Source organism: Branchiostoma belcheri, unplaced genomic scaffold, assembly GCF_001625305.1.
Source record: "Branchiostoma belcheri isolate BF01 breed outbred unplaced genomic scaffold, Haploidv18h27 scaffold52, whole genome shotgun sequence".
Classification (NCBI taxonomy): domain Eukaryota; kingdom Metazoa; phylum Chordata; class Leptocardii; order Amphioxiformes; family Branchiostomatidae; genus Branchiostoma; species Branchiostoma belcheri.
Genome location: NW_017804154.1, coordinates 1043410 through 1055641, shown reverse-complemented (window position 1 = coordinate 1055641; position 12232 = coordinate 1043410). Strand labels below are relative to the sequence as shown.

Genomic DNA, 12232 nt, shown 5'->3' with positions numbered 1-12232 from the left:
GAGCTTTTCCTTGGATGAACTTAGTACCTGTGATTAGATGTAGTTGCAGTTATTGATAACTTCACTAGGAGGCGTTCGAAGCCACAGCTGTTTTCCTGACGTCATTACCGTCAAGGATTCGCGCCATTTTCTGTTCAGACGGGTCCAGGCTTGTGTCCACCCTCCTCTTGGTTTGTTGGCTGTCGCAGGTACGTTTCATTCAGTTTTTCCTCACATATCCGTCAGTACTATCTTATATGGCTCTCTTATTCTTGTACAGTGGTATATTGGTCCCGTTATGTGAGTTTAGGTACGAAAATCCCCACAGACATGGAATCAAAACAAGGTTTCGAGAACCGGTGTCGCTTCTATATTCTTATAAGACCTTATAAGTTACTAACGTTATAACCTTTTAGTTCACACCAGCCTCGCAAAAGGCACTTTGTAGCACAGTTTGCCAACGCAGATCACATGGAAACCTTCAGAAAACTCTTGCTTCGCGGTATTTACCACTCGGTGGGAGGGCGGCGTACTAATTGGCTGCAGATGTGAATGTGAGATTTCAACTGGACCATGACTGACAACTCAGGCAAAAAATTCTCTGTAAATAAACAGCATCACAAGATGGGAACGATATGCCAGTAGCATAACTCACACCTTCAGAAATTATATCCGCACCGACACTACACAAATATGCACTAGCTATCGACATTGTAAACTTTCAGTTGTCCCTTGGCTTTCACTGGTAACACAAGGTGTTGTTTTGATAAGCAGAGTCATGAATAGTGCATGAGAGTTCATTGTTATTAATGACCACGTACACATAAAAACAAAACATGATTGTTTCATGGCTAGTTGTCAAGTGACCGTAAACACACCTTACTTCGATACAGATTTGTCTTACCATGGAGGTAAAAGAGAGCGCCATGGTCTTACCAAGGTAGAACATCCTCGGTCATACAGCACAGAGTTGCTATAAATTCACAAGAATGAATAAAACAGGAAATTCTCAACTATTTCACAGAAGCAGGAGATCTTCATTTCCTTGTCATGAAAGTTACATAACTGATGACCTGAGTTTCCCTCTGACCAGCAGGATGGCAAAAAGGAAGGGCAGTAACACAGAAGTGGACCAGCCGTCCACGTCCAAACGTGCCCGTGCCCAGTCCGGACAGGATGAGGAGGTGGTACCCAAGATGGAGAGGGAGGAGGAGGATGGTGAGGAAAGTGTCATGAACCTGACCCAGGGGGATCCTAACCTCATGCATCCTAATGAGATGGTAAGAGTGGTATAGTATTGAGGTTTTGTCTTCAGTGTATCTGTCTGTTTGTTTGTTTGTTTGCTTGTGTTACTATAAGCTAGTTATTTTGACATGCTTGGCACCTTGGGGACACTGACTGGAAGTTAAGTCAAAGTTGAGAGAAAAGGTTTCCTGTCTTGCCATATCTTGATATGTGTGTCAGTTGCCTTATGGAAGGCAGTGGGCAAAATGCATCTACAGACAGAAGCAGTGAGAAATTCATACCATTTTGTTACTTAGTATGCTATTTTTGAACATTTCAGAGAGAGGCTGAGTATGGCATCATCGAAGCCATATCTCTGAAGAACTTCATGTGCCACAGTCGTCTGGAGTTCAAGTTCGGACCCAATGTCAACTTTGTGGTGGGAAAGAACGGAAGTAAGTGGAGTTAACATTCACATACTTTTATTAACATGATATCTGTACCTGCTGATATAGAACAATCCATGATGAAGAGAAAATATAATGTACCTTCAAAAAGTGGTAAGGTTTGTAATTTGAACACTTGAAGCAATTGTCTCTTGACAAAGCTGACTGTGCTGTGTGTACTTGCAGGTGGGAAGAGTGCTGTTCTGACAGGACTGGTGGTGGGGCTGGGAGGGAAGGCCACCATCACCGACCGCGGGAAGAGCATCAAGAGCTTCATCAAGCACGGGCAGAATGCTGCGGAGGTGGCCATCCGGATCAGGAACCGCGGCATGGAGGCGTACAAACCCGACGAGTACGGGGACGCCGTGATCGTGGAGCGCAGGCTGACCCAGGACGGCGCCACGTCATACAGGCTGAAAAGCATCAGAGGTGAGTGGTATTGCTGTGCAACCAATATCAGTACCTGAACAATGTAAAACACAAGTAGACATCATTTTTCTATGAAAGATAAATACAGGTAAATTGCATCAGATCTCAAAGACGACAGTTTTGACAAGTAAGCACTTGACAATCAGGAAAACCTGTACTTGTTATATTCAAATATGTAAACCCTCATGCAAGAACAGCCACTTACAACTAAAAAAGACAGTTGGCTACATATATAACTTAGCAATTGGCCAAACTTGTTCACACATGTAGGTACAGGTTTGGACCTTTACCTAAATCTGTGAACCGGTACCTAAAACTAGTTTATGTACACAGCTCCACCTGCATATGAAGTTCATGCAGACTTGTTTTCTCCCCACCCCCAGGTAAAACTATTTCCACCAAGCGTGATGAGCTGAGCCACGTGTTGGACCACTTTAACATCCAGGTGGACAACCCTGTCTCCATCCTGAACCAGGACACCAGCAGGAACTTCCTCCACTCCAGGAACCCCTCCGACAAGTACAAGGTGGAAACTTCTGTTATGACTTCTTACCTCCGCATATAGAGGTTTTATTTTCGTTGGGTTCATTTGTGTGTTTCCGAAGTTATTTCCACATGCTAGGCATGTGGAATGGACAGAAATCTTCATGTAGACAATAAATACACTGTGTCTCCATAACACTAGCTGGAATACCTAACTGTGCAGTTTAACTTTTATCCTTTTTCACTTGTTTGTGGCTGGATGGTAGTTTGGTAAACAATGACTGTCTTTTCCGTCTTAGTTCTTCCTGAAGGCCACCCAGCTGGAGCAGATGAGCAGTGACTACAGCACCATCCAGGAGCAGCGTGAGGAGATCCAGGCAACTCTCAGGACAAAGGAGGAGGTGGGCTGCTCATGTAGATTTAGGATGAAAGTTTAATTTTATTATGTGTTGAATGCACCCACTATTGTTGATTACTGTGAGTTGTGAATCCTTGACTAAAAGTCTGTGGTCTGTGTCAGACGGTGCCCCAGCTGGAGAAGATCGTGTCGGAGAAGGAGCAGCGGTTTAAGGACCTGGCCACCCTACAGGAGCTGGAGAAGAAGGTGGACGGGCTGAAGAACATGTACGCCTGGGCACAGGTCCACGAACTGGAGAAGGTGAGTAGGCCACAGAGGAATCTTCCTTTCACTCTTCTTATTCTGTAAGAGAGAAAGTGTAAAACTAAAAGTGATCATGAATTTGGAATTCTTAACTGAGTTATGGTATTAATCTTTCTAATCTTCAGTTCTCTTGTATTATTTCGTACATAGCAACTGGAGCCCCTTGCTAAAACTATCAAACAAGAAGAGGCAAGGACACCAAAGTACGACCAGAAGGTGCAAGAGTCCATGGTGAGTTTGTAAGCTTTCTGCTGTTTTGTTGTGAAGTAGGATTCTCTACGAGACAAAACAGCATTTCAGTAAAGTGATTATTTTAGGTACACAGGTACAGTGGTTTAGGTACTTCAGACCTGTACATGTACGTGTATCTGCAAACCGTAATATTTAATGGAAAATTTTTGTTTGCATATGAGAGTTTGCATATTACAATCTCAAAACAAAAGTAAGTGTTTTTTTCCAAGTGCTTGATTGCAAAAATTGTCATCTTTGAAATATAATGTAATGTCTTTAACGTAAAAAAATGTTTCTTACCTTTCCGTAGAAAAAAGTGGACGCTGCGGAGGCCAAACACCAGGACATCCAGCACAAACTGCAGGATCTGGCCGTAAAGGTGGAGGCTCTCAGCCCGCAGAACGAGCAGGCCAAGGCCAACCTCAAGCTCAAGAAGGACGTCTGCAAGAAAACCCAGGCAGAGCACAGGAAGGTCCTCAACCAGCTCAAGACAACCAAGAGGGACAGAGAACAGGTGATGGAACGGATTGATGAAATGAGAAACAGGTACGTCTTCTAGCTATGTTTGCCGTATCTTTGCCTTATGCATTATGAAGATACAACTATTCTTAGAGATGATACACAGTAATGGTTTTAAAGATTTTATCCCTGCAGTAATTTAGATAATATGTAATCTAGGGTACAGTAGCTTTTGCAGGTAGAAACATTAAATTTCACATAGAAAAGAGAAAGGTTGTGTTGTCAGAGGGACCTCTGTAAGCTGTAGATAGAGCAAATAAGTTTTGTATTGAATTTAAGTGTTGTACCACACTGGCACTCAAAACCTTATAGGTAGTGTTAAAAACATGACATTAGAAATGTACTTTTTAGTTAAGACACCAGTAAAGAACTGGTCTACTTTGTAGTCTCAATAGAGCTGTGTACCCAAACAAATTTGATTTTGTTCAGGTACAGGTAAAGGTACAGCCATTAGGTACTTAGAAGTCTCAGTGTTAGGCCAGAGATTACGTGAGGGTTGACTGTTGTTAACCTGCTGGTCTGTTGTCCCTCCCCAGTGTGGAGCAGGACTATGAAGCTGAGCGCCGTGCCAGGGAGGAACAGATCAGGATGTTACAGGAGCAGCTGCAGGAACTCCAGGCACAGCAGACCACCACCGACCACCAGATCGAACAGTTTGCACAGGCTGTCAGTCACTACAAGGAACAACTCTACAGTCTCAAGTAAGGCTGGGATATATACTACTGAGGAGAGAACTCTGTATAAGGTCTTTTTGTGTGTGAACTTGCATGTATGAAATGTGGAAGCATGTCAAATATTGGGCAAAAAGAAAGATTGATCTCTACAGTATTATTGCCGCCTTATACTTCAATGGAATAGATAAACTAATAAGGCAAGATGGTATCATCTTGGCTAGTTTGATTCAACAGGGAAATGCACATTTATTATATAGACTCAACAAAAGCTGCACCATGCTTGATCCCTAAAATATGAAGGCAAAAGACATTGTCCTGTCCACTGTAGGAGTTGACTGAAGACGTTTTGTTAAAGTCTGTTATGTGAACCCTTCACTATACTGTGTGTATTATCGTCCTGCAGGCGAGATGAGCAGGATATCCAGAACAACACGCGTCAGCAGCAGCGCCGCCTACAGGACCTCCAGTCCAGCAGGAACAACAGTCTCAAGCGCTTCGGCAGCTTCATGCCTGACCTGGTCCGCCAGATCAACCAGGCCTACCAGCAGGGCAGGTTCCACCAGAAACCTCGCGGCCCACTGGGTCAGTATTTACACTTAGATAGTCCTTCTCAAGTTTTGAATATGCTTTAAAAATGGCTTTAGTATTTGATAATTGTTATTATTACTATGTACGTAGTATGTTTGTTTATTTGAATACAGTAGAGTCACAGGAAGTAAGGGGAATGGTGTAACCACAGCCTGACAGGAAGGTTGATTCAGAGGGCAAAATGGTCTCCCCACAGGCCGAGAGGAACAGATAGTGAAATAGTGTATGTACATGATAAGTGAGAAATTTACAATTATAATGAATAAAACATGAAATTCACAAGGGGGTGTTTCATGTCTTGTTTAAATATGACTGTATAACTCCTCCCCCCTCCCAGGCAGCTGTATCAGTCTGCGTGACCAGGAGCTGGCCCTGGCTGTGGAGAGCTGTCTGAAGACTCTGATGTTTGCCTTCTGTGCGAACGATCACCACGACGAGAAGGTGCTGGAGCGCATCATGCGGGGTGTCTGTCCGGAAGGGAAACGTCCCCCCATCATCATCAGTCGCTTCCACGTGAGTCAGAGATGTGCCACAAGAAGTTTGTTGTGAATACATTTATTCTGAAGTTTGTGGTTGAAATAATTCTGTAGCCCAGTAGTATAATACATTGGAGAATCATATTCACGGTGTTCCAATTTCGTGGAAAAAGCTGCAAAAATACTGAGAACATTTAAAGAACATGTCCATTCAAAGATTCTTGTCCTCTGTTCCCAGGAGCGTCCTTATGATGTGAGTGCCAACCGAGTCCAGCACCCTGACTACCCTTCTGTGCTGGACGTTCTGGAGATAGAAGACCCTGTTGTCTCTAACTTCCTTATAGATCAGGTACTACAACAGTTGAAATAGTTTCTTTTTTATTTTTACATAATCGTACATATTTGCTTACCACCTGCAATAAACTCTAGTCAGTAACAGGCTACTGTGTGTTTCCTTGTGTTTCTGTAGTAATTTTTACATGCAATATGCAAGTTGGGACACTGACAGGAAGTTAGGTCAAAGGTCCCAGAAAAGGTTTCCTCATTTCCTGTCTTCAGTTTCCTGCTACATATATATTGCCTTATGGGAGCCAGTGGTAAGATGCATAGACAGAATCAGTGAGAAATTCATATAATGAATAAAGAAGTATTCATAAAACCTTTTCAAGGTATGAGGTCTTTCAGTTCTTGTAACTGTTATTTCTAATGTCATTCCTGTCCCCACCCCAGCGGAAGATCGAGTGTGTCCTGATGATCAAGGACAACAGGGAGGCCCGTCAGGTGATGCAGGTGCAGCGGCCTCCCAGGAACTGTAATGAGGCCTTCACAGCCATGGGGGACCAGGTCTACACCAACAGATACTACTCCTCCAACACTGACAAGTCCTCCTTCCTCAGGGTCAGCATCGAGGAGGAAGTACAGTGAGTTGTGCAGTTGTTAAATTATATATTTGTTTTCACCAAATCAGTTTTGTGATGTTAAAGCATAGCAGCATCTGGGGATTTCAGGTTTCACTTATGCCCCCTTTCTACCAGGCGGTGATCTCCGAGTAACCAAAGTTGGATTTGTGTAACCCTTGATTGTTTGAATATGATGCAAAATGCAAAAGTATGATTGAAAAGTCAATAAAACACACAAAGCAAAAAAGGAATTTTAGTGTTCTGTCAAAAATTCAGTCAATCAGAAGCTGCAGTCTCTACAAAGGGGATATTAATCTACATGGTGTTGATATAATGATGACAGTGTAGTAATAATTTTTGTCATTTTTGTTGTAAAAAAAGTAGATAAAGGGCCAAATCTTGACATTAAGAAGAAATTTTTCATCATTATTGTGTCCCCACCCAGAGAGACTCAGCAGACCCTGCAGCGTCTCCAGCAGGAAGGCAGCGCCCTCCGGCAGCAGCTGGCGGAACTGGATCTGGACATCCGCAAGAACCAGCAGGAGCAGCGCCGGCACCAGACACAGAAGATGAAGACTCAGGAGAGCATCAACAAAATACAATATGTACGTCATATGGTTATAAAATACCATTAAGAATGTATGGAGATTTTGTATCTACAGTTTATACACATTCAAATACATTGTATTGTTAATCTTTCGTAGTGGTTTTATTTTTGGGTGACCCTTCCACCACAAATTAATGACATCAGGAGCATGTCTCCCTTGTATACAGTACTATAGAGTTGTTTCAACAACAAATTCAAAACAATGTGGATACCTCCTCTTCCCTCCTACCCTGAAGGAAAAAATCAGTACAATTGTGCCTTTTTCCACCCCTCAGGAGATCCGTGACTTGCAGTCTGTGGAGGAGCCCACTCCAGTGGATGTTTCAACCCTGGTAAGTCTGAGCCTTTTTCTTCTTTGTGACTTGGTGTCTGATTCAGAAGACATCATTCATGATTTACTGTGGTGTAAGAAGCATTGAGAAAGGATAAGAGGATGGAGAATTGCCTTTGTCTGAAGTTGTGTTTGAGTAAAGCAGCCACATCTGTTGTACATGTAGGTAGCATGTCGGCAGAACATACTGCGCCTGCGCAGAACCCCGTATTTTCGCGTTTTTCGTTGGGTTTTTGGTCAACGTTGCATCAGAATTTTGCCTGTTGCAGAGGATATTCTCTCCGACATACTAGTAACATGCCGCTGTGACAGAACCAACAGCCAAGAAGGATCAAAGACAGCTGAATGTTTCAGGACACATGCAGATCCTAAGTTTGCAACTGTACGATTGCAGTTTGATGACATGACATATTTGACCAGGCCCTTAATGAAAACATGTGTTTCCCCTGTGTCTGTCAGGAGGAGGAAGTGATGATGTATGATGAGCAGATTGGGAATCTGGAGGACAATATAAAGACCATCGAGACTGACTTCAACGGCCAGAAGGATGACCTGGCCGTGGCAGAGGAGGCTTACCACCAGATCGACCAACAGATCAGGGAGCTGGCAGATAGTGCAGATCCCCTAAAGGCATGAGACATTTTTTTACCTCCATGTACAGAGATTTGTTTTCAGTGTGTCGTTCAGAGATTTGTTTTCAGTGTGTCGTTCTGTGTAGTTACTTCTGTTTGTGTAGTTATTTCCACATGCTAGTGGAAATAATTGTACATGTATTTGCCCCCTGTAACTGTAAGGCTAAATATTTCACATAATTAGGTTAACATTGTTTCAAACTTCATCTTGTTCTAGGATGACCTTGGCAGGGCAGATATTGAGATATCCCAAGCTAAGCAGCACAGGAAACACTACGAGCAGAAGCACAAGGAACACTTGAAGAAGATTGCTGACATGCAGAAGGACCATGATAAACACGCTAAGAAAGTGGAGGTAAGTATGGCGTCTTCAGACTTGGGAGTTCAAGATACATTTACAACCTCTTGTAAAACTTAAAGTTGAACATAACAACCCTGACGGACCTTCTCTTCTGTTTTTAGGAAGAGACAGGTAAAGCCTTACAGATCTGCCCAGAGAGGCTGAAGGTGCGACGGACAGCCAAGAACATTGAGAACGAGATTATTCAGATTAACAAGAGGATCGCCCAGGAGGAAGTCAAGTGAGTTGTGCTTTCTGTGCATCAGAAGTGTATCATATTTTCGATCTTAGTTAACCATGGCCGAAAGATCAGCAAACTGCTGTAGATATACTGTAAATCTTTTAATGTTTGCATTGCTTTTATTTTGAAAGTGACCTCTCCCTAGTGTATACATGGCACTGTGATGTGTTTCCAGTGTATTACTACTTACCATAGGATTGTTTCAACCGCCAACTTCAAACATGTAGTGAAAATGTCCTCTCCCCCTCTGCCACATAATTAAGTCCCTGCTAAAATGTACTTTCATTGTTATTTCTGTTGAAAGGCGTGGCAATAGAGAAGAGGTGACAAGAGACTACTATGAATCCAGAGAACAGTTTTGGACCATCAAGGATCAGATTAAGGATCTCAAGAGGTTTCTCAAGGTGTATAGTGTTAACTATTCTTCTGTTTACGTTCTGCAAAGAATGGAGCATGTTTCAGTGATCATGCCATGAAAATTGGTAGCACTGTGCTAACAGTTAATCAGTTACATGACATAAAAGCAAAGTATGACTGTAAGGTACACGTTTATAGGACTTGTTTGCTGTCTTTGGCTGGTGATCATCTCATTCTTTGGAAAGCCTTGATTTATCAATCCGAGTGAGTATGTTCTACATCTACCCTTTTGCTGTATTGTATAATGTAGATGTTTGACTCTGTTTGTCCGCTGTTGCCAGATTCTGGATGAAATCATGGGGCAGCGGCAGCAGCTGTACAAGGAGTTCCGCCGAATGCTGGCTCTGCGCTCCAACCAGTTCTTCATCAACATGCTGCACCAGAGAGGCTTCGCTGGCAAGATGAAGTTTGACCACAGAGGGCGCACCCTCTCACTAGAAGTATGTGAGAAAATATAGAGTACCTGTATATGTATATTGAGAAAAAAATTTCACCGTACGCAACAGTGGCTCAAGATTAGAGGTCACTTCAAACATTACAAAAGTTGTTTTGTACAATAGAAACAATGTATACAGTTATGCATGCAAGCAGATACAGTGTAGTTACTACTGTGTAGGTGCTCTATTACCTCTGTGTACAGAGGTTTTGTTTTCAGAGTCTCTGTTTGTGTGTTTGCCTTTGTCTCTGTAGTTATTTCTACATATGCTAGACATGTTGGAACTCTCACAGGAAGTTAGGTCAGATGTCCCAGAAAAGGTCATATCATTTCATGTCTTCAATTTCCTACTATATGTATGTATGTCTGTTGCCTTGAGTGAGACAGAATCAGCTGCAGCAAGAAATTTACAACAACGAACAAAACATGAAGTCCACTAAGATGACCCCACACATACATATATTACTCAGGTGCAGCCGAGTGAAAGTAACCGACAGGTGACGAAGGACATGCGTGCCCTGTCTGGCGGGGAGCGCTCCTTCTCCACCGTGTGTTTCATCCTGGCCCTGTGGGACGCCATGGAGTCCCCCTTCCGCTGTCTGGACGAGTTTGATGTCTTCATGGTGAGGAGCATCTTCCTAATGTGTTGCACTTACGTTTCCTTATGTAGAGTTTAGAATATAAATTGACCCACCTCTTATCTGATTTTAACCAACAAGGTAAATGGCAATTAGATGTTGAAGTTAGTCCAGGGACATGCAAGTTAACTTTCTCACTGCTACCCCATTGATTATGCTAACCCCATAATCAATAGAGAATTTAGCCCAACCAGTAGAGTATTGGTAGCTGAAGTGTGCTGAAGGTTAAGCCTGTGATGTTCCCCCTTGTACAGGACATGGTGAACCGGCGCATCAGTATGGACATGATGATGAAGGTGGCCCACGATCACCGCTACAGACAGTTCATCTTCCTCACTCCACAGGACATGAAGTATGTGTGCTCAACTCTCCTCTAAATGCCAGACAGCCTGATTACCTTTGTGTACTGATAGTTTGTTTTCTGTGTGTTTGTGTGTGTGTTTGCAAGAACATGTGTATCTCCTAGGGACATTGATAGTTAAATAAAAGTTTTTTAACTTCTTGACTCTTCCAGGTCTGCAATGACTGTTTTTTGTTGTTCACTCTGTTTTGATATAAATCCCATAATCAATGTCACTCAGTTGTAGCATAGGCACTTGCCTATAACTACAGTCATACTGAATTGTTGTGTTCTTAACCTATGACATAGTCTCAAGTGTAACCTCTGAATGGTAAGGTGGTCAACACTTGTCAGTCAAAGACTGGAGCATGAAGAAACTGATAAATTGTCCTTCCCACAGTAAACTGAGCCACAACTCTATCGTGCGGATGTGGCGAATGCCAGACCCAGACCGGGGACAGGGGGTGCTGCCGTTCGAGAGAAGGGCTGATGACGATGATGATGACAACCGCAGGAACTGAGTGTTGCACTGTGTTCTGTACATGGTAACTGATGGAGAGAAGTTTGTATGCCTAAGCTCTGTAAGGAACCTAAAAGTACATGGAAGGCATTGAGAGTTTACAAGCAGTTTTAGAAGCCAGTGCATATTTGACTGTTTATCCTGTAGATATGCAAAGTAAAAGGTGAAGACCCCTAACTTGTAAACAGTTCTTGATTAGACCATGCTTGGTACCATGTACAGATGGATTTTGTTCATGTCTCGGGGGCCTTCAACTTTGTATTGAGCATGTGCAGTTCAATCCACGAAGCAGCTTGTTGTATGTAACTGATACATAAGAAACGGCAAGATTATTCCATCATTTACCCATGAATAGTTGTTATTTCTGAACAAAGATAAAAATTTTTATGATCCAAACAGATCAGCAAGCAACATCAGCACATGGATTCTTGTCAGATAAGATAACATACTGACCTTTCTACAAAATATGAGAATGTGATGTTACTCCAAAGCCATGGGACAAGTGCAATGGCTGTGCATTATTGAGTTACCTATTGTTGGAAGGCAAGAGTGGGGAAAGAGTTCTTATTGGTGTCATATGATACCATGTTATTATGATGACATGATACATTCCCAGACATTTATCTGTTCACTGTATACTAATGGTTCAATTTGATTTCTAATCCCTTTGCTTCTAATCCCTTTAATCCTGTCAAAAGTTCAGAGTCGACTTTGTTTTCTGTTTCTCACCTTTTCTAACACATCATACTAGCTGAGTGACACAACTTTTACATGGCAATCATTGGTCAGATTTGACTTAGAAATGACTTGTGAGTCATGGTTGGTCACTGAAGTACAGAGTAGTCCTGTAGTTGCCCTGACTACATAACTTTAATACGTTTGCATGAATGTCATAATATGATATTGAGAACTTCTTATGAAGCCCAGAGACATGACATCAGCTGTCTATAGTAAATTAATACTAACTAGTATTCTGTTACATTTTGTTTCTTTATTTTGTAGCTGGACTTAGTTCTATGTGGTTTCCTATAACTTAGTATGAGTAGACTGTTGTAGTTTGTTGCCATATGAACAAAAATAAAGTTTTTTTCTCATTACATATGCTGCTTGTACTTGGAATT

At 42.3% G+C, this 12232-nt stretch overlaps 1 protein-coding gene across 1 annotated transcript; it reads left to right on the top strand.

Annotated features, from left to right (window-relative positions):
• Positions 1–86: 86 nt before the first annotated feature.
• LOC109480701 (structural maintenance of chromosomes protein 6-like) lies at positions 87–12212 on the top strand. The gene is made up of 24 exons (XM_019782931.1): positions 87–188; positions 1076–1259; positions 1544–1658; positions 1836–2078; positions 2462–2604; positions 2861–2962; positions 3082–3219; positions 3373–3453; positions 3764–3999; positions 4509–4673; positions 5050–5228; positions 5572–5747; positions 5949–6059; positions 6440–6630; positions 7055–7214; positions 7492–7548; positions 8007–8177; positions 8397–8534; positions 8642–8760; positions 9065–9164; positions 9459–9617; positions 10084–10236; positions 10506–10603; positions 10992–12212. The coding sequence occupies exons 2-24, from the start codon at positions 1077–1079 to the stop codon at positions 11110–11112; spliced, it is 3339 nt and encodes a 1112-aa protein (XP_019638490.1). The 5' UTR covers positions 87–188; position 1076; the 3' UTR covers positions 11113–12212.
• Positions 12213–12232: the final 20 nt, after the last annotated feature.

Excerpts from the sequence above, each read along its gene's own strand:
- LOC109480701 (XM_019782931.1), top strand. The coding sequence starts at position 1,077 with ATGGCAAAAAGGAAGGGCAGTAACACAGAAGTGGACCAGCCGTCCACG. Across the intron at positions 2,963-3,081 it reads CTCTCAGGACAAAGGAGGAG|ACGGTGCCCCAGCTGGAGAA; the intron begins GTGGGCTGCTCA and ends GGTCTGTGTCAG. Across the intron at positions 5,229-5,571 it reads GAAACCTCGCGGCCCACTGG|GCAGCTGTATCAGTCTGCGT; the intron begins GTCAGTATTTAC and ends CCCCCCTCCCAG.